This window comes from Filicampus tigris, chromosome 4 (assembly GCF_054856515.1).
Source record: "Filicampus tigris isolate MCC_2025a chromosome 4, RoL_Ftig_1.0, whole genome shotgun sequence".
Taxonomy (NCBI): domain Eukaryota; kingdom Metazoa; phylum Chordata; class Actinopteri; order Syngnathiformes; family Syngnathidae; genus Filicampus; species Filicampus tigris.
In genome coordinates, this window is record NC_141220.1 from 21,736,262 (window position 1) to 21,759,238 (window position 22,977).

General features: G+C 40.6%; 2 protein-coding genes across 3 annotated transcripts in view; one reads left to right on the forward strand and one right to left on the reverse strand.

Moving 5' to 3' along the window:
• Positions 1-3: 3 nt before the first annotated feature.
• Positions 4-5,771, reverse strand: arsa (arylsulfatase A). The gene is made up of 8 exons (XM_086028485.1): positions 5,454-5,771; positions 4,132-4,372; positions 3,159-3,377; positions 2,915-3,084; positions 2,641-2,765; positions 2,118-2,245; positions 1,547-1,649; positions 4-952 (listed from the first exon to the last, which is right to left on the reverse strand). Exons 1-8 carry the CDS (start codon positions 5,672-5,674, stop codon positions 657-659), a joined length of 1,503 nt encoding a protein of 500 aa, XP_085884611.1. The 5' UTR covers positions 5,675-5,771; the 3' UTR covers positions 4-656.
• A 73-nt stretch (positions 5,772-5,844) lies between these two features.
• The window catches only part of shank3a (SH3 and multiple ankyrin repeat domains 3a), a 201,565-nt gene continuing 184,432 nt past the window's right edge, over positions 5,845-22,977 (forward strand). For both annotated transcript variants that reach the window (XM_086027945.1, XM_086027946.1), the window contains exons 1-4: positions 5,845-6,187; positions 11,773-11,863; positions 19,157-19,262; positions 20,246-20,291. The gene's annotated coding sequence lies outside the window, so the exon portion shown is untranslated. The remainder of the gene's footprint in view (positions 6,188-11,772; positions 11,864-19,156; positions 19,263-20,245; positions 20,292-22,977) is intronic.

The following is a 22,977-nucleotide window of genomic DNA, read 5'->3' on the forward strand; positions in this document are numbered from 1 at the left end:
ATATTCTTTTTAGCATTGATATTGTTTTATTACTGACAGTAAGTTAAAGCATGACTTAAGCCATTGGTTCTCTAACTTTTTAAATCAAGTATCATCTAAAAAATACTTTCTCTGTCTTAACTTATTCACTGCCATTGACGAGTTTATTTGTCTCTTCACATTCCAGCCATTCAATCCCAGGAATTTATTTATATTTTTCAATTTTTTTCAAACTTTAGGGGAAAATAGGGTCTGAAAATGTCTGGCAGTGAATTAAAGATAGGGGGATGGGGGGCGGGGGGGACTGTACTTAAATAATGACAAGTTACATTAAAAAAGCACCTAAATAAATGTTTTAAAACAAAGAGTCCTTAAAGATTACATGCAACTTATTTGAGTTAAAAGTTAAATACATCTGAACTGTACTACACTGGTTTGAAATAAATGTTTAAGTCATTAACATTATGCACGGTTTGAAAATATAATTCAGTGATTTTTTTTCTTGTACCATTAGATGGAGCCTGCATACTACTAGTGGTATTTGTGCCAAACTTATTATGCTATTAGGCAGCCGATATACAGAGACATTGCAACATTAATTGTCAACAGAATCACCGCAACGAACTAAGATAATAGTACACCTTCATGGATTTTTGCAATATTTTTGTAATGAGTCGTCAGCATTGACAGCAATGAGGTTTTGGTATGCACTGCGGACTGCAGCAAGGCTCCAGCTGCGGGTCGCTTCCTTTCCCGATCTGACTCTCTCCGAACACCATGGAGGCTTCAAAACGCTCCTTGATTTTCTTGATCCTCTCTAGCAACGCCGGGATGCCCGTCTCGCTGCCCGGCACCAGCGAGTAATGCTCCGAGGGGTCCGCCTCCAAGTCGAAGAGCAGCGGCGGGTCGTGAGCGGTCAGGACGGCAAACACAGAGCATTCTTTGTCGGGGGTGGTGCTGCTTAGGGTTGAACCTGGTGGATGGGAACAGTGATGAATACAAGAGTAGGGTACCTTGGAAATATGTAGTGTGTTGCGGTTACTGTTAGGGAACAGAGTTAGGGGCTTGGAAAGTGGTTTTAAAATAGACCCTTATGTCTTAAGTGCTGTGTTGCCAGTGCCACAGTTATCTTGAAAAAGTAACTATTATTTTACAGATGACTTGCTTTAAAAAGTATCCTATGTCACTTCTGTGATTATTTAATTTTAAAAGTAAGATTACAAGTTACATTAATAGTTACATTCAGCAGATACTGACAACCCTGCTTAACATAAAACTGTAGTCTGACTACTTGACTGCAAAAAGTAATGTGATAGATTAGACATTACTGGCAGATGTGCACATTTTGGAGTAATGCGTTACTTCGTATTTTTGTAACTGGCCGTGGCAATTTTTTTTAACTTAAATATCTTGCCAGTCATCCCGTTTTGTCCACAGCTGCCTTAAATGAGATTATCGTGGTTTCTGGCAACAACATGTAAGTATATGTATATAAACTTGGGGGTTAGGGTTCATATTGGGGAGCCAGAGTGAAGTATTCTCGCTGCACTGAACATGTGAATTCCACCTCGTGTATAGAAGTGCGCCTTGTACTTCCCAAGTCGAAGAGCGAAGAGGCCCAACTTTTCACTGGGATCTGGAGGGTAGAACATCATCGCCTCCCTTTTACTCTGCAAAAACAAAATTGACAAACGTCTACATGAACACAATTCGTTCAACTATGAAAAAAGATCTGATTCAAATATGATACCAACCTTTTGTCAGCATAAATGTGACTTTTTCTTGTAAAATAGGAAGTATTTTTCTTGTTCTTGCATTGGCATTATTTATTTATTTATTTTTACCTTTATCCTTCCAAGTTTACCTGTATTGAAACGTCACTTTTCACTTTTAAGATTACTAGTATTCTATTTAAAGAAAATTATTTTGTGTCTTTTCTGTGAAAAAAATGACATTCTCCAGTATGAAAACCAATACTTTTCCTTGGAAAAGATAACTTTTACCAGTATTTTTTTCCTAATCTTTCTTTTTCTTGTCATCTTACCAGAATTTTTATTTGAACATTTTTTCTTTTTTTCTTTGTAATGTTTTAGTATTTTATCTTAAAATTGTTGTTGCAATAGGTTTATGAGTTTTACCTTTCCATGATTGATCAGGATTTCTGTCATATCGACACCATCCAGCTCAACCGGGGGCCATTTAGCTCCTGCTAGCCTAGCGATGGTGGGCAGGACGTCCAGAGTGCTGGCCAGCTCATGTGTCACACCTGAACACAACAAAGGAACACAAAAAAGTAAAATGCCCAGCTGATTATGCATGATAACCCGATTAAACACCTCCGGATGGAGACGTGGTGTACAAGTAAAGGAGTTCCCTGGCTTTGACATGCTAATGCCAGTTAGCCATATCCGACCCTCAGCATCGCACTCAAGGTAAAATCAAGCATCCTAAGACGGTTGGTATATCTTGATATTGACCAATATGAAACACTTATCTTGTGATATGCTTTTTGAGTCATATCGCCCACCCCTAATTCACAGTATATAGAAATGTCCAAATTTAGAGTTGCACAGCTTCCGTGTTGTACCGCGTTGTGCAGTAACAGCTGGCAACTCTGTTTGGATTGTGTTTAAATAGCATAGTGGCATTACTGCAGCAAACCTGGTGTGATGGTGCCGGGCCAGAAGGCGATGGCGGGCTCCCTCATGCCGCCCTCGTATGTGGTACCTTTGCCGCATCTCAGAGCTCCGGCATTGCCACCGCGGGTCATGCGCATCAGCGAAGGCCTGACACAAAAACAACGTTGAGGGCAAAGTAGCAAAGTATAACGGTTTTGTTGGCAATTTTAATATATATAAAGGACTAAGATTTGAATGTACTGTACATGGTGACTACATCCACTACTAAACAGAATTCCCATCAAACTGAAGCCGACCCGTTGTCTGCCGTGAAGAAGACCAATGTATTGTTAATCACTCCGCTCTCCTCCAAGGTGGTCAGAATGCTTCCAACAGTGTTGTCAAACTCCAGCAGAGAGTCTCCGAACGGGCCTCTTAACGTCTTCCCGGCAGCGCCCTCGCCAGCATACTGGGGGTAATGGGTGTGCTGGTGTGGGACAAAGAAAAACATGAGTTTCAAACATTGACGTAACAAGCTACAGTACGTCGTTGGTTGCCTACGTGGGACGGATAGTAGAGGAAGAAGGGTTGCTTCTTCTTGGCCGAGGTGGTGATAAAGCTGGTGGCGAAGTCGCTGTATGCTCGTTCCAGAGTCAGGAAGTTCACGGGCTGCTCCTTGATGACTTCGTTGTGCATCAACGGGACCAGAACGGTGCCGATGTCACACTGCCCGAAGCACTTAACATCCGGAGGGAAGCAGGTCAGGTTGTGACATGGACCCTAATGCGGATAATAAACCACATGACTTTACTTTTACAAGCTTTTGTTCTTGAAAGTATTGATAAATACAATTTCAAAAACTTGATAGTTGTAAATGTGTTCAAATGTCAGGCTTAGGGAAAGACCATTTTAAATGGCTGATAGTCCGTTTCTTTTTAACACATTAACAGATTACAACATAAAACAATGAAAATAATATTCAAACATAATCCAAGTTTGTTTGTTTTATCTCAGAAAACCAACTGACTAGAATCCAACCTATGAAACAGAACATGATGACAATATCTCATTTGCGGATTAAAGTGTCATTATATCTCATCAAAATCAAAGTCAGTTTACAGTAAACCCCCCTCTATTGCGAGTTCCGAGTACGCACCTTTTTCTTATGAGGAGTTCATAACTATTTTGCTCTCCTTGCTGTTTATCTGGGGGTGATTTCACTGTTTACCACTAGATGGCGTTATATCGTTTGACTGTAAATTTGATAGAATGGAAAAAAGGTAGGCGGTTGACTGGTTAGCACGTCTGCCTCACAGTTGTGGGTTCTTTATTTCTCAGAGGCTTATATTAAATGGTTGAAATGTCAAACAGTTTTAATACATTTTTAATTGTATTTTTCCCCGTGGGTGTCTGCTTATAACAAAACAAAATGTTATAATTAGCTCAGTATTTCCAAAATCCCCCTATTTAACTTCCTGTGGAAATTTACTGGAAACTTTAGTCACATCCATTTCCATACGTTTTGCAAACTGACCATGTCGTGTGAGTAAGGTATGCCGAGGTATTCATCGAAGCCCTGCTTGGTGGGAAGAAACATTCCGTTCAGCCCGAATCCCAGGTGCCACTTCCCCATGGCAGCCGTGGCATAGCCCAGAGGCTTCAGCACCTCGGCGATGGTGGTTTCATTGAGCGGCAGGCCGCCGATGGAACCGGGATACAGAACTCCTGGGTATATACCCGAGCGGGTCTGATAGCGTCCCGTCAGCAGCGACGCCCTGGACGGACAACGGCATATAAAGAGACGGTGACATTACACTTTAGACATGCTAATATCCTCTTATATCAATATGAACAAATATAAGGACAATAGAAAGCAGTGTGTAAAATATGTACGGTAGATATAAACAAATTTGGAAAGTGATTTGTGCTTTGTTACTGTAGCTGTTATAATGTGTGGTGTATAAATAAAGTTGTATCGCATTGCATTGTATGGTATTATGTTACAATAAAATATTCTACATTTATTTTTCTCGGATCATTATTTTCAAAAGTTAAAAAAAAGGAAAAAAAATCAATATATAGATGTCGACCGATGTGAAACACTTCGTGATATACTTTTCACTCATATCGCCCAGCCCTAAGTGATATACTTTTCAGTCATATCGCCCAGCCCTTTTATTTTCCCACCATTTAATAGTTAGTTAATAAGGAAGTAATTTAATTTAAATCAATGAAATAATAAAAACAATCTTACAAAAAACACACAACTAGTATTTTTTTTATTGATTGTAAAAATGCAATGACCTGTAATTACTGAAAAATTACAAAAGTATGTAATGAAGACACAATTTAATGTCCTACACAATTACAGTGCACATTTTGTAATACAGTATTTATTTTTATTAACTGTTTTATTTTCACTCTTATAAGTTTATAAGAGAATACGTTATTAATAAAATAACATTCATAAGAAAAATATAGAAATATGACATTTAAAAACCGACAATATATTTATTTATCCAAACACTTAATGATTAAACAGAATGAATGACAACAATAACACAATATTGTAAAGCCCTCGTTGCCTTAAGGACGACAGAGTTGCCGATGGATGCTCTTCAGTTGTTTTATTGCCACAAGCATTAACAGGATGCTCATTCATTTAGGAACTGCTATTGGCGACAGCTCAAGTCGTCACCCAACATATGATTGCCGGTTTAATATGAAGATTTAATAACTGAAAAGATTCAGAAGGGCAAAACTCCCACTAGACTAGACACTTCATTAGGTACACGGAGAAACAATACGTCAAGTAAATCAAATAAGTGCATGTTGTAACCAGTGTATCCCATTGACCTGGACGGGCTGCAGACGGGACTGGTGCAGTAGAAGTCCGTAAAGCGGAGTCCCCCCGCTGCAAGTCGGTCCAGATTCGGTGTAAGCGAGCTGGGGTGACCGTAACACCCCAAGTCTCCAAAACCCAAATCATCGGCGAAGATCACAACGAAATTGGGAGGCGGGGTCGCGTACGCATAGACGGATAACAGAGCCATAAACCCAAGGTGGGTAAATTCCATTCTGAATCTTGTCACACGAAACAAGAAAGTCGGCGAATGCAAGCGGAATTTGAAAAGAAACGAATGACAACAAACAGTCACTTTGTGGACATAAGTGTCGCGTGTTTGTGACGTCACGCACATGCGGAATTGTAGTCCATCGCCAATTTGCCATGGCCTTAAAATGCCATCGCCTTGTTCGGATTAGTACGGAGCCTCTACGCAGATTACTAGATAAAGACTAAATGGATTCATGTTTTAGCCGAGACGATGTTTACTTGAATTACATCATAATACAATCTAAATTGATTAGAATGAAATATTATTGCGTATTTTAGTTATAAAATATGCCGAAAGACACACTATTTCTCAAAAGTGAACAGGCACCTTTTCCTAGCTACCCTAGTAGCATGATTACGGCATGATTTTAGCAGAATTTGTTGTTGGACTAAGAAGTCCATAGGCTCATTGAACTTCTCTTAAGGGCAGAAATTATCCTGTGACTGTCTACACTACAAGTAATCCGATGTTTTGGTGAGTTTTTGGATTAGTGTTTAAGGACATGAATTAGTTAGACAGTGTGCTCAGAGAGTGATTGAATTATCTATCTATCTATCTATCTATCTATCTATCTATCTATCTATCTATCTATCTATCTATCTATCTATCTATCTATCCATCCATCCATCCATCCATCCATCCATCCATCCATCCATCCATCCATCCATCCATCCATCCATCCATCCATCCATCCATCCATCCATCTATACCCAGGAATCCTACAATGAAGCCATAACCCTTGTTTGAGATCCTAATTTTCAACCCTAACCCCAATTTTAAACCCTAGTACTGGCTTTTACAAACTAACATTTGACTCCCAAACTCACATTTGAAACCCTCAGCCCTAATTTTGAAGGCACATTTGAAAACCCTATTTTGAAACCCTAACATTACCCTAATCCTAGTTTGAATCCCCATGCCTCCCTTGAAACCCTACTTTGAAGACCTAACCTTGGCTCCAGTGCAGACTCTAATTAGACCCCCACCTCTTGTTTGGAACCAGGGCCACCAAACTTGTCTTGAAATGCAAATTTGATGCCATACCCCAGACTTGAAAACCCAATTTTAGCACCCCATTTTTAATTTGCTGGGTCATGGTGCTCCTTAAACAAAAATATTAAATTTCAGTGTGTGTTGGTTCCATATCACCCCCACCCACAACAACACCCCCACATGTCCTCTGTGGCAACCTTGGCTTTGTCACCACGATTGGACCCTGCACTCACTCCATTACGCCAACATGAGCAGAAAATAATGGCCGGCAGGAGAGGACGTCACTGCTGATTTCGGTGAAGACAACGCTCCGCTAGCGCGTCTGTTTATCCATTTATTTATTCTGAGCCATCCAATCCCACCATTTGAGGTGGACAGGTTGGGTTTGAATAGAGGAGGAGAAAGTCGTAGGAGGAAGACAGTAGAAGCCTCCTGCATTGAAAATGCACAGCAGGTCAGTGTATGGAAGCGTATTGCTGCCACACCAGAAAAACAAACAAACAAAAAGCTCAATAACATGATTTAACGTAACTTATTTCGCTGAAACATGATATCTTTGACTTAGACATTCGACTTAGCAAAACAAAGCATTTCCTTCCGGTTCAGGCTGAGCCCTGTGTAGGTTTGTGTCTTCTTTTTAAATTGTAAATCTTTTTAATTGAATTGGTCATATTTTTTGTAACAGTATAGAACATCATCTTGTGTAGTTCAGAAATTTGGTTTCTAAGAAACAAAAAAGGACTCTACCAATGACCTGAAGTCAAACTAAATATGTTTTAAAGTGGTAAATCATCACGTTTTAATGTGAAAATTATCACGTAAAATGCAGCATTTTAAAATGTGAAATTTATCAGGTTTTAGCATGAAAATGATGCTAAAACATGACATTTTAGCATGTTTTAAAGTGATAAGTTATCATGTTTTAACATGGTAAGTTATCATGTTTTAATGTGGTAAGATTTTATTTCAAAGTGAACCTCATCAACTTATCACGTTTAAAATGTTAAAATCCTTAGTGATAACTTGTAAATTGTCATGTTAAAACGTGAAACATATCATCGCTGTGCTGTGAAAAACACATACCCGGTATGTCCAATTTTGGAATTTTTGGAAATTTTCACAATGCAATGTCTGTAACGGGGAAACCCCATTCACGTAAAAGTTCTAAAAAATGGAAAAAATGGACATAAGTGTATTTCACAGCACAGCGATGATATGTTAAAAAATAACATCACGTGATGAAAATGATCACATTTTAAAGTTGTAGTATTTTTTTATCAATTTATCATGTTAAAACGTGCACGTAGTTCCAGTTATGAACTTAAAACTTAAAACGAAATTTCTCACACTGTAACAAGAAATTTATCACATTAAAACGTGATAACTTATCGTTAAAACAAAACTTGTCACGATAAACTTGAAATTTATCACGTTTTAACATGGCAAGCATTAGCTTGCAAACTTCTAGATCTAGTGTGAGGCATAAATATTTGCATCAATGTGTGTGTTTGTGCTCTTCTCCCTCACACTGCAGTTTAGCTTTTTGGGGGCGAGGGGGGTTGTTGTTGCTGTAGCATCTGCTGATAGTTTTGATTTACTATTCACTTTCACATTTCTCTGCAGGACTGACCTACATTCAGCTTTTAATTCTCTCTGTATAAGAGAGAGAGAGAGAGACTGTGCAAGGAGTACAGTATACAAAAATGAGATGGTGTATAGCCATTGATGAAACGGCCGGCACGCTTTTATTTCTCACTTCAAGTCACTTAGCTCCTTAGTAGCTAGTTGTGTGAGTTGTTCATTGTTTTTTCTTTTACAGTGGAAGCTCTACGGTTAAATGCGAACCTTTCCAGGGTGCTGGCTATAGGCAGTCAGTATTTTTCCCCACAGAAAATAATGGAAAATGAAATCCTCTGTGTGTGTAGTGTTAAATGTGTGTGTAAAATGATTTATTTTAATCATAGCCGGTTCTTGCTATGGGCAAAGTGGGCAATCGCCAAGGGCGCAATCTATCAGGTGGTGCACGAGCGCGCCGAAAAAAAAAAAAAAAAAGATTTCTGTATGCCGTTGCTAATTTCCTCGTCAGATCGGCACAATATGTACACCCCTACTCTACAGTGTTGTACCATAAAGAAACGCTGGAATAAGGTAATTAAATAGACTTTAAAGATTTAAATGGTTTGTTTGTCAAGATGAATTCGTTGTGCGGCTCCTTCTGGTCTACGCGACTTGGCCACCTGGAGGCAGCATAATGCAGCGATACATGTCAACATGCGTTGCTGCGTCGTTTGTGTTCATAATACATTGGGTCAAGGGTTTCGCCTACCGCAACATTAACGGTAGTTTTGTTAGCTCGTCTGTGTTGTTTTGCATTGTGTGTTAGCATTAAGCTAGTGGATTTTCCTAAGGCAAAGTTATGTGGTTGTTTTAAATACACAACTTTTTGTTTTGTGCACTTGGCATCTGACTCTAAATTATTAGTAGGACTGGGTGAGTTGTATAGAAAATGGATGTATTGAATCCAAGATGTAGAGAGATGACTGACTGCATGTACATGTACACGTCTTTTCACATAAAAGTGCAAAACATTGGTCAAACATTTTTTTTTTTTAAATTGTCCAACCTCAAGGCTGTCTTCATATGTTGTGCATAGTTTTACGTAATGGCCTCATCTCAGAGGAATTTACCTCATTTGCCTCACTGTGCCGAAGTAAACCGAACACGCGCACACACACACACACACACACACACACACACATAGACACGCACGTACGCAGACACACACACACAGGCACAGATCAGTTGGCATGTCTGGAAGCTGCAGCTTTTTGGCTTCTAATGTGGGCATCGTCTGATAAGTTGGCAAGTCTTCTGATTTGCGATTCCCTTGATGGAGCTTGCGAGTCTTGAGTAGCTTTGGAGCTGTTTTTAACATCTGCTTCAACAGCTTTGTGTGAGTGTTTATGTGCGTGTGGGTGGGCGCGTGCATCCATGGGTTTGTGTCTGCAGGCCAGTTGAATGTGCGCTGCAAAGGAGGAGCCTTCAGACGAAATGGTACATCATAACCCACAATCATGAATACTCCAAATAAACCCTGACTCTAGTTTGACACCCAAATACTTTCTTGATACCTCAGCTAACCTTAACCCATGTGTGAAACCCTAACCCCGTCTTGACAGCCTAATTTGACACCCTACCCGCTTTTGAACCACAAATCCTGGTGTGAAACCGTAATTTGAAACCATAACTCTAGTTTGAGACCCTTTACCTGGCTTGAAACCCTTGTTTGCAACCCAACCTTGCCTTGAAACTGTAATTTGAAGCCTCAACCATGACTTGAAACCATAATTTGAAACCATAACTCTTGTTTGAAACCCTTGTCTAGAACTCTTAATTTTAAAACCCAACCGTTGCTAGAAACCCTAATCCGACACCTTAATCCTCATTTGAAACACCAACCCCAATTTTAAACCCTAATTTGACGCCCCAACCGTTGTTTAAAGCCTCCACCCTGGCCTTAAAACTTAATTCAAAACTCCAAATTTAGTTTGAAACCCTGTCTTGAAACCCTTTTGTGACATCCTAACCCTAGTTTGAGAGTTTGACTTGACTTGACACCCTTATCCTGTTCCATGCTTTTGTTTGCTTTTGCAGTTGCTGTTTGGCCGCTGGCGTTGAGTTACCAGTCTAAAAGCTGGGAGTTAAATCATGAATAATGTGGGCATTGCTTGGCTCTGCAAGAACAGACAAAAAAAAAAATCAAGCCTATGAACACTAGTGGGCGCTAAAGGATCACAAGTAGAATTAGCACAGGCTTCATTCATACTGCATTTCGCCATCAGTTCCAACCGAAATCTGTCAAAAATGATTTGGACGTCGCCTCAGACATGACATGGATTTGTGTGTGTGTGACCAATTAACATCTAATGTGTGCACAAAATACAAAATTGTAGTATCTTTCAAATGGAGCACACCTTTGCTAGACAATTTGTGATGTCCTTACTATACTTAATTACTTTACTGCCTTACTTTCTGGAGAAGGTGCTCTCAACCCTCAATTTTCTTACCCAGCTGTCCAAGATTAGTTAATGCATATACATGCATGTAAAATGTCCACACACCCCTATTCAATTGCCAGGTCTTTGTGATATGAAAAAAAAATAGACCAAGATAAATCATTGAACAACTGTTACACAATGATTGTGACCTATAACCTGTACAGCTCAATTGGAAAGACTTTAGACTTTTTATACCACTCTCTATAATATTGAGACTATATTTTAGCCACACTTAAAAATATGGGGCTCTGTAAATCTGTGCGCCTTCGTAAAATCAGCAATAGTTATGCGGGCACTGTTTGAGTTATACACAGCGAGTCTCATGTGAATAAAGCACAGTGTCAATTAAAAGTGAGCATTAAGTGTGCTATTTACATACGAGATTGAATGCAGTGCCAGCTTGAGGTATTTACTTGAGTCACATTTTGTGGCCATCCCCTGTTTGAGTGGAGATCAAGCGGTCCTTATGATGAAAGTCATTGTGCGTCTGGCTCATGCGCTGCGTCAGTAACGAGAGTGAACGCGCTGGCGGCCACGGCGGCGGCGCTCTCTGGAACAACTGACGCTGGAAGAGCGAGCGAGCGGAATCATGCAGTGAAATCTAACAGGTCTCGGTGGAGCAACGCGAGCCTAAGAACTCATTAATGTTTGAGGAGCTGCTGGGCTAATATTGACATTATTAGCTCGCACATTCGCATTGTCATTGTTCCAAACTCGGAGGCTGGCATCACTTGATCGCAAAATTGTCAATGAACATTGCCATTGTTATTTAACTACTGCATGTGGGGGATTCGAGTCACACGAATTGACTCGAGTCAGACTTAAGTCAGCAATTTTAGGACTCGCTTGGCTAAAGCCTCGACTTTGCTTTGACTTGGTATTCCTGAGACTTGAACTACATGACATGACAAGACTTGTATGTTTACATTTGAAATTCTGCATGTTCAAGTAGTATGCCGTTAGTTTTAATTTTAAGATTGTTTTTTTTTTTTTTTTTTTTTGGTGTAGTGACTCGTGAGCTCAAACCTGGCAACCCAACTGCATGTTTCGATGTGGACTGCGGCGGCAACATCATGAAGCAACTGTCAATGACATCTAGGTAATGGCACCTGGTATAAACGATCTGCCCGATATATGCGATAGATGGTGTGAATTTTGTGTACGATATTGATTTGAACCCTACTGATCAACTGTGATAACGCTTGTTGATGATGTCACCATACCTGCCGCGGTGTGAAAATGGCTTTGAGCATGTCTGACCAGAGCTGGTGGAGTTGCATCTACGTCAAAGAGTCACCCACCCTCTCTGCTTTCCAGACTGTTTCGGATCTATCAGTGGAATGCTAGACGCATTGCTGACTTGCGCCACACCATACTTCTATTATCATTTTTAGACTTTAGTTGATATTGTGATATATACTATTACCGTGATTTAATATGTACCTGATATGAATTTTAGGCCATATCGCCCAGCACACACCATGACATCTTACACCTTTTATCACCATAAAACCTACAAAAACTAGTAAGCTACATGAACTTCACAGTTTTTCTCATGATAACTGGTGAACTCAAGCTTCGTGTCGGTTTTGCATTTCGTTGAGAAGACAATAAAGAAATAGGCAATAAAGAAACTGGTTTGAAACCATTAAAAACTCAGTGTGCAAATATGCAGTACTTCGTGACTGAGCAAGTGTGTATGACTTGACTTAAAGGGTAGTCAACCCAAACATTTTTTTCAAGAATATGTTCTCAGGGGGCGACCAATCATGGCTGGGTTTCATAAAACAGGTGAGCTGTGATTGGTTGTTACCTGAACCCCGAGCAACTGTGATGTCGTTTTTGACAGAAGTGACAAAATCTGCCCCCTGAGATGGCTAAAAACGGGTGCATTTAGGTGCTTAACTCATATTCCACAAACACAATATTAATCAGAATGCCTTGTTTCAACTAGTGGGCCTGCATAGAACATATTCTTGAAGTAATGACGCATCTTATGGGGTTCAAATGTACTATTCCTCATTGACATTTAGAGCTTGAAGTCGACTAATTGCGTATCTTGTGTTATTGGCATCTCGTCTTTCAATCGGCCAATTTAAAGTGGACCTTTGACTCACCCGTCTGCTGCCGACGACCAGACTAAAACACTCTATTGACACAGTCTTCATATATTTTTGTGGGTCAGAGAGTACTAAAAACAATCTGGTTGTGGATGAGCATAGCGGTTAGCTGTGGGTCGGAATCACCACTCGTCTTAAAAGATTGATGCCAGCGGGACCACGGGACTGGCCGCGAGGAACGAGTGCAGCGGTCCGACTTAAAGCTCCATCTCCGCTGCCAAAATGTTTTGTCCCATAATGCAATCCCAGGAACTTATTTGTATTTTTAAAATTTTTTCAACCGAGTAAAAGAGGGTCTGAAAATGTGAATGCGTTAATGCCGGTCCGTCAGATATAAGTGTTTACGTGAAACCGGTCGGTGGCCCAAAAATGGTTGGGGACTGTTGCTCTGGACTGAAAAAAAATCAATGAGATCATCAACTAATCGACTTAGACTTGTCATCACGTTAGCGTTGACTTTAAAAATCTTTAGTCATTCAACTGCTCGTAGGGACTCGACTTGCTTGATTTTTGCCACAGTAACTTCGGACGTGCTTGGAAGTTGAACATTAACACTTAGGATGTGCACATATGTGGCTTACTCCCTCTTCTGCATTTGACACACTTTGCCAGATCGAATCAACTTCAGTGATCCATTGACCATTTCCTTTTGGAACTGCCTGGCGATATTAAAAAGTGAGGCGGCCTGAGTCGCCCTCGTGGCCACTGCTTTACCCTCCAGTCTCATCCTCCGCCACGCAGCCAAGCTCCAGAAGTGATTTATTCCATTTCAGACTGACTCCCACCTCAGCCCTCGCTTCTGAGCAATCCACAGCGACGGCTCCCATGGAAAAATGAGTTTACCCGCATATGTGTTGATATAAAGAGTAGATTTATGCCTGAAAGCAAAAATCCAAACATATTATGATAAGTGTTACATGGGCTTTATGCAGAATGTGGGATTTGGGTGTGAAGATTTATCGTCATCGTCACCTTGAGATTTGCTTGTCCTCAGGTGCTCCACTCTGACCGTAAACATCTCCAGTAGAATTGATCATCATTTGCAATGAATGTGTCATCACCAAGACCCGCTCCTCACCTCGAAATTTCCATACTCACCTCAAATGCCTCTTGTTAGAAGTAAATTGTCCTTTTCATTTTCCAATCGGGCGTCATTTGTGTTGTCTAGCGCCTGCCGCACACCGAGTGATGCGTCCCAAATTCGACTGATCTGGGCAATCGCAAGTAAATTACAGGCAGTGACTAACACCTGCACATTGCGATTGACCTTCGCATGCCTGCACACAAAAAAACGGCGACCTTTGGTTTTCTTATCAAGAAATAGTTTTGAGGTGCCACATACACTGTTCTGTATAATTTTTTTCATTGAACCTCTCACAACATGGTGCCATAGTCAAGGAAGCATTCACTTGTGCTAATTAAGAATCGTTATCATGAAAGTGGGAAGTCTACCCAAACATATTTTTTTCAAGAATGTGTTCTATGCAGGCCCACGAGTTAACACAAGGCATTTTGATTAATACTGCATTTGTGGAATATGGGTTAAGCATCAAAATCCACCCATTTTCTGCCATCTCTGGGGACGGCCATTTTGTCACTTCTGTCGAGTGAAAATGACATCACAGATGCCCAGGGCTCATGTAACGACCAATCATGGCTCAGCTTCAGAAAACAGGTGAGCCGTGATTGGTCGTTACCTGAGCCCTGAGCAACTATGATGTCATTTTCAGTCAACAGGAGTGACAAAATGGCCGCCCCAGAGATGGCTAAAAACGGGTGGAATAACTCTTATTCCACAGATGCAATATTAATCAAAATGCCCTGTTTCAACTAGTGGGCCTGCATAGAACATATTCTTGAAAAACATATGTTTGAGTTGACTTTCGCTTTAAATTCAAACTGTTTTTGTTTTACGATTTCAAAGAGCAGTAACTTTTTTTTTTAATATATACTTAGTGAATGTAAATTGTTTCCAAATCTTAACCAATCATGTCCTTAGAGGCATCCCTGTTCTTCTTACACACTGTGATTTTCTTTCCAGTATTAGTTACACATAAACTTAAAAGCCCTCTAGTAATGCCTTTAGAGTGTCGAACTTCTAACATATTCAGATGAATTCACAATTTACACTCCTCACATGGAACAAAATGATGTCAAACACCGATAAACACTTGCAGAATATATTTCACACTGGAAGATGTAAACAAGATTGCCGGGCTCTTCATTAGCAGCTTCAGCGCTTTGCTCTTTTACAGTATGCAAGCAGCTCACGCTAATGACTTCAGAGGCGCGTACTGTAATAAATGGAAAATGCATGAGCAAGCCTCACGATTAGTTTTTGCCAGAGCGAGAGGTTATCTTGATCAGCTGCTGGTAAACACGGCTGACTTTGGGGCTCATGGTGGGCACTGGGATTATCCTATTAAGAGGATATACTGTACCGGTACTTCATCCAACGAACCCTGCATCAATTTTGATACATTCAGTGCATGCTAGTATCGTGCAGATTGGCAATAACGCAAATGGTTCGTGTAATGCAATGTCAATTTAAACTCCAGAAACAACTGTCAACCTTGGGATTATTGCTGTTCAGTGCACTCCCCTTTTACTCGTTTTCCCCCCCATAGACATCTCGGTTACACCTGTAATGAGTATAAAAATAGTCTTCACAGGCAAATCAGGTCTACAAAAACAACAACAAATTGAATTGTCCTCACTGTTACCAATACTTTTGAAATGGATCATACGAGTGTACAAGTACTTCGTAAATAGGAGGACTATTTTTTACTTTTACTTTTGTCATATTTTTTTTTAAAGTAACCTTTTGGATAGCGACATGTGTTGCCATATCAAAATGAACATATGGTATGAGATCAAAATATTTCTTTGACGTGCTAAATGTTCTTGCCCCGAAATGGTGAAGTAATTGCTAATGCTCTCGTTATTAACTCCGGCAGAGGATTAAATTAGTGATAAAACTTCCACATTGGAATTCCTCAGCTGCCTACTGAGCGAAGCTCCGTCAGTGTCCCCACTGACTCGAGTAGCGTAGAGCGGCAGCTCATCATTCTCGTTACCATTTCCGGCATCGGCTCGGTTTAATCACACGAAATTCATTTGGCGAGGAAGCCGGCAGCTTAATGAACGTAAATGAATTAGCAAGTATAGCGTCTCATAGTGTCTAATTGCATTCTTGACTCTGAATTAGCATGGCGAGCTATTAGGCACAGGGACTCAACGAATAGCTATTCAGGTCATCGCAGTGCATGTCAGCTGCCATATCTTGAATCAATTAGCAATGCGGTGCCCACAAAGTGACATCCTATTTCTTTGTGTCACGCTTGATAACATCTTTCCGCATTGTTCGCCTTGGCGTGCTGAAGCAGCTTCTCGCTTGTCCCACCGCTCTTAGAGGCACTGTCCTTGTCTCAAAACACTCGCCCAATGCATTGAGTATGTTTGCACAAGCCAATGGAGTCCAATTTAAGAGCCGTAGTTAAAATTATTTTGAGACAATTTCAATAGAGTCTGATTGTTATTGTCTTTCTAAATACAGTTTTTGAGAAGACTGTTGTACCTTGACTGTTTTTATTTACTTGGACAACAATATTCAGGTATAGGACAGTCTTCATTTATAACGTACAGTGGCACATTGACTCACGAGTGTCTTGACTTTGAAGATTTTCGACATTTTTTTATTTGACCAACCTATTATTATGTTCTATATTTATTCCATTTCACTTAATTCAGTGGCATTCGGCGTCAGCTCTTTAACATCCCACACACCTTCTCTATCTCTACTAGTGTGTTCGCGTCAATTACGGTAGTGAGAATTATGCCATTTTCCGTCTTCACAGCGAGAGGAACGGAACTTCGGCATAAACCGAGGACCTTCTGTAAATTGGTCGTCGCTCTCCAACTAAATTCAACTTGAGTCAATCTGAAGGTCCTGAGCTCGGTTTTGAAGTACTTTGTGATGTCACTTCGTTCCCGCCATCATCGCCCCAGATCGAATGGGAATGCTATACGCTCTCCAAAAATATTCATCTCATCACTGCTGATCACAGTGAGCCTGATTGTCCTCTGTCAGCGTGTGAAACAACTCAGCTTTAATATGCGCCCACGTCTGCTTCAATATGCCGCTGCTCAACATTTTCAAACACGAATGATCAATAGGCGTCATCACCAGAGAGCTCTGGGGCCTGGTACACTTTCTTCTGGGCACAGAGGCTACTATTGCGTTTTTTATTCATGATGCAAATGCAGGCATCTTCTTTTCTGACAACACAGGCTTACATGATCCCCGTCGAGACAGATGGATATGTACATCAAGTCCTGTGCTGTCAACAAAATAGAAGCGTCACACAAAATAACTGGAAAGTGAAGAAAAGCTCCACTAGGGGATAAAGTTGTGATGGCGTAAAAAAACCAAAAAAAAAACACACAACACACTGACAAAGAGACAAAGAGCTCCATGGAGAGAGGTTATGCAGTGGTGCATTCTTTTAAAATGGAATAAAGATAAATTCTTAGATTAGGAGGAAAATCAAATATATGTATTTGTTAACAACCTAAAGTAGGCTGACCAAACCCTCTTTCCACCACATGCTACCTACTTCATGGTGCCATCCATCCGTCCGTCCATCCATCCATCCATCCATCCATCCATCCATTTTCAATACCACCATTTTCGATACCACCTATCCTGTCAGAGTCAGGACCTGGAGCCTATCCCAGTTGACTTTGGGCAAAAGGCAGACTACACCCTGGATTTAAAAAAGGTTAAAAGGGTTTTTCTTTAAAGCAGGGGGCCGGCTTGTGTCCATGTAGTCAAATAAAAACTCATGTGCATGTTCAGATTTCAGATTCAATGTCCTTGATTCATTTAACTAACAAAACAAATACAAAAATTATAACTAAGGTTTTTACAATAACGGTCTTGAGCCTGACCGCTGGTGACATCATCAGATCCCGTATGATCCCGTTTAGCAACAATTGGCTTGCCTTCCTTAAACTCTTAAAAACGTCCTGCCCAAAAATGGATGCACCAACCCACAAATCTTTTATTATGGGAGACAATATTCCACTCATCGTAACTGTGACAATCCCTGAATTGTACATGCCAATCTACATTGATCATATTTAGCCCCCCCAAAAAACCCAAAACAAGTAAAAACAGAAAAAGTATCTCCTTCAGTACTTATTCAGAATGGAAACCATTCATATTCACTGAGTGGTAACTGAACTCATGCTTTGTGCACTGACGTCAGGCAAGCGAACCACTACATCATTTTACCATTCTATTTAGCTTAGTCTGCTCATTTTTGGTTCTTTTGCATTAAATATCAGGTAACATTTCTTGTACTTGGTCAGTCGGGGTTCGCAATGGGAGAAAATGACAACCAAAGTTTGTTAATTGTTAAATGTCCAGTCTACTGCATAATTTAGTTTTGGTCGGGGTCAATGCAGAAAATCCCACTTCGCAAAGATAGGATATTGGAAATGGAAGCAACACATTTTGTGCTTGTTGTTGTGGAGTTTAGAAACCATCTTTGCCTCATTTGCGAGCCTCTCACTGTATTTTATTGTGAGAGAGAGTAGATGGCGCCTGCATTTTTTTTCTGTGCCCCACGAAAATTTATTTTCAGGATGTTGTCTTTGAAGTGGCATTACCGTGTCCAACCTTTTGCTTGGGACTTTGGGATTGTTTTCAAGCTCTTTAGCAGAGTCTTGTCAACTACGCAATTTCCATCTGTGTTCTCAAGGGGTTAGCCAAAATGCTCCCATCGTTTTGACCAAAATGGGTTTTGGAGGATCCACAATTTCAGAATTGTTCATCATATTAGCCATTTTTCCTCCACTCCTCCATTCCGCTTAGTATAGTTGACCTAGCATTCGCTGTAGCTTTGCACACTCCAGTCAGATGACCATCACCGGAAAAACCAATCACATGACGTACAGGTAGAGGAGGCTTGCTGAAGTAATGTATCTTCAATCTCGTTTTATACGTTTCAATTAACTTTAAATAATGTTTATGGTAATAATTATTTTCACTGTCTCTGTGTGGCTTGGTACCAAATGTCCCATCTTGGTGTTTGGAGACAATTGTCCTCCATGGTGGGTCTGAAGGTCTGCTGCACTTTCTCCTGTTCATTGAAGCGTAATAATTTTTTTTTCTTAAATCATCTCCATCCCAGCAGGAATCAACTTTGGATGAAGGTGACCCTCATCACAGCCATGAATCTGTTATTTATTGTGTTTTTTATTTTTAGGGGGAGCTCAATTACAGGCCACATCAGTTTGGAGGAGGGCTGATTCGCAGACTGTTAAATAGCCGGGAAGCTCATTGCCATGAGTGGCATGCATTGCCCTTCTCAGGTGGGAGAGTGAGAGGAATAATTGGGCCAGCTTGTGTATGTATGTGTGAGTGTGTAACTACGCTGATAACAATGTCACGCCACTGCTTAGAGGTGGTAATTATCAGACGCAAATCCTTATCCCCTTAATTCGGATCTGGCAAATTGCCAACAAAGGAGCGGAATTTCGCTGACTTTTTCGGTGACAAAACTGTACAATACAGATAGAGAGAAAATCCCTCTCAGGCACACGTGCACGCACACACGCACACGCGCACAGTATTCAATTATTAATGCAGGTGTGGATCACTTCTGCCTAGAGAGGGAGAGTTTACACACTTTTTAAAAAGTGATCTTTCATGCTGTTTATCCAATTTCCTCTTCAAACTTTCATCTCCAAAAAGCCAATCTGCTCCCCAGGTGACCTTTGAACCTGCCGCATGAGGAAATACACACACACACACACGCACACACGCACAGACACACACGTTGATGGCTAATGACTGACCAGCACTGACAGTCATGTCTTCTTTTCAGCCACACAGGAGTTAGTCAGTCAACACACACACACAGTCACATGCACACACACACACACACACAAGCAACCCCCCCCCCCCCCACATACATATACATTTAATATACTGTCTGGTCTGTTCAAGACTGGCTCAGCGTGACTCAGTTGAGTATGTTCACCTCCGTTTGAAAGGCCTGATATTGTTTCACCAGTAGGATCCTCTTACTGCGGACAACAAAGAGAGGCCAGCATTGCCTCCTTACACACACACACACACGCACGCGCACACACAGGGGAACAGACTTTGGGTTGGCAGCCCGAGAGCAGCAGTCACATTTTGCACAGTCGTTCATCTGGGAAGCTTGCAGACACAGTAACTTTTCTTCTGCATGGTGTTAATTAATTAGAGTCTTTTTCTATTTTCTTTTTTTCATTGATTTATTCTTTATTAACAAACAATTTCCATTCTTTTTTGGTCTGATGTAAATTAGCTGCCAAGACCCAGAAGCTCTCACTGCTCGATGTTCAGCTCTGCAGGTAGGAAATTAGTCATTTATTGACAATTCTTAATTACGCCGATTCCCACATTAATTGATGCATTTTTCGACTATAGTTTGACATGTTGACACCATTTTGAATCAATAATGTACCAATGTCTAGTGTGGCTACTTTGCCCTTGTTTTGATGTACATTTCCTCATTACTGCCCGACAATGACTTTAAGTGGAAGTCAACCCAAACATATTTTTTTCAAGAATATGTTTTATGCAAACCCACTAGTTGAAACAAGGTATTCTGATAAATATTGCATTTGTAGAATAAGAGTTAATCCACCCGTTTTTAGCCATTTCTGGGGGCGGCCATTTTGTCACTTCTGTCGACTGAAAATGGCATCACAACTGCTCAGGGCGCAGGTAATGAGCAATGCCGGCTCACCTGTTTTTTGAAGCTGAGCCATGATTGGTTGTTACCTGAGCCCTGAGCAGTTGTGATGTCATTTTAAGTCGACAGAAGTGACAAAATGGCCGCCCACTGAGATGGCTAAAAAGAGGTTAATTTTGCTGCTTAAGTCATATGTTATATGTTTCTACCAGTTGGCCTGCTGGGAAGATATTCTTGAAAAAACATGTTTGGGTTGATTTCCACTTTAACTCATTCACTGCCATTGACGTAGTTATTTGTCTTTTCACAGTCCAGCCATTCAATCCTAGGAATTTATTTATATTTTTTTCAAATTTTTTCAAGCCTTAGGGTAAAAGAGGGTCTGAAAATGTCTGGCAGTGACTGAATTTAGGGCCTCGAAAGCACATTGTGTTTGTTTATGTTATATTCATCCTGACATTTTACCTGCACTAGCATTTCAGGGCCACAAATAAAAAATGGTCCATACCACACAATGCATGATGCATAGAGATGCATAGCGAGATAGAGAGAGGGATAAAAGCGCCTGTATACAATGAAAAAAAAAAGCTTGCAATATTCAAGTTGCTCCTGAAGGAGGCAACTGAATGTCAAAGTAGCACATGCAACTAGTTGGCGCGGAGAGGCTCAGCATTCTTGTGTCTCAAACAGGGCCTGTTGACCATCTTTCTGTGGTATACATATGGAAATATATGCAAAGAAATCACATGAATGTGTATTTTTATTCTCAATTCAATATATTTTGATGGTACAATTTCTCAGGTGGCGAAAAGTCTGAATTTTGCAATCTAAAAACAGTTGCGTTAAAAATAACACAATTTTGGGTAAAAAAAAAAATGGACGAATCCACTAATTGGGTACATTTGAGTCACCTTCTTGTTTTGTACAAAACAGCACAATTTTTTTTTTGTACAAAACTGAATTTTTTGGGTTGTTTTTGCAGAAAACAACATTACATAGCATGTAATGATATATGTCATGATAACATCAGTGACAATATACGTCAGTTGTATTTCAATCCCTAACCCAACAAGAATTGATAAGGAATCGGATCAATAAGCATTATCCCTAATGGAATCAGAATCGCTAAACTGTCATCAATTCTCATCCCTCTTAGAGGTTATTGAATGATTCTGAACCCATCCCATGTCTACTTTAATTGGAATGGAACCTAAATTGTCACCGCTAAAACCTGCATTTACTCCACTACTTAATTCTACTTACTGAGTGGTGGCCTTTTTCATTTTTTATGTGCACGTGCTGGATAAGTGTGAGTTGCACCTGAATGTGGTACGGTCGTAACAACTTCAACATGCCCCGCGTTCTCGCCTCTTCTTCCATCACAGTCCCCCTCAGGGCCTCCCCCTCCTCGCCCGCTCCGGCTCCTCCATCTGTTTCAATTAGGTGGAGTGCGGGGCGGAGCAAAGAGGTTGATAGCACGTGCACGGCGACGCAGGTGCGCCTCCAGTAAGAAAAACAAGAGTCGCTGTGTTTGTCTCTCAGGTGGGGCTGCGCCGTTGGATCTGGACGAGTAAGGCAAGGCAGCTGCCACGAGTGTTTGTGAGATAGCAAAGGTAATTTGGGCCCACCGTGACAGGCAGTCGGCAGCAATCTGCATACGAGACACTCGGATGCTTTATCTGCTGCCTCGCTTACATACTGTATTTCTTCTCACCTCTGCCGGCTTTCTCACGCATTGTTGTATGAGAGTCTTTTTCAGCTAGCCAGCTCATTGGATTAGTGGTGAATGCATTGCCCAGAGGTGTTTCTGGTGTTACACTATTGCCAATTAAGAGGCACACTGGGAAGAGCAGGAGGAACTCTGCTCTTTTGCTTTTGAGCCGACCTTAATGAGGAAATCAAACTTAACATATTTTTTTCAAGAATATGTTCTATACAGGCCCACTAGTTGAAATACAGCATTCTGATTAATATTTCGTTTTTGGAATAAGAGTTAAGCAGCAAAATTCACCCGTTTTTAGCCATCTCAGGCCATTTTGGCCATTTTGTCACTTCTGTCGCCTGAAAATGACATCACGGATGCTCCGGGCTCAGATAACGACCATTCACGACTCAGCTTCATTAAACAGGTGAGCTGTGATTGATCGTTAAATGCGCAGAACACTCAAAACTCAACTCTCAACGCAACTTTATTTGAGTTTAAAAACAACCATTAATGCATACAAAGTGCTGCACATTTTTTTAAAAAGTAATATGAGCATATTATTATTGACATTATTTTTAAGGGTATTTACTTGCGTACCCGTAATATTGCTAATCTTCCGTTTTTGAAAGTGTTGTTG

Coding starts and splice junctions, on each gene's coding strand:
- arsa (XM_086028485.1), bottom strand. CDS start 5,674: ATGGAATTTACCCACCTTGGGTTTATGGCTCTGTTATCCGTCTATGCG. Junction 3,085..3,158: donor TCCTCTACTATCCGTCCCAC/GTAGGCAACCAA, acceptor GTCCCACACCAG/CACACCCATTACCCCCAGTA. Junction 1,650..2,117: donor TCCTGATCAATCATGGAAAG/GTAAAACTCATA, acceptor TTGTTTTTGCAG/AGTAAAAGGGAGGCGATGAT.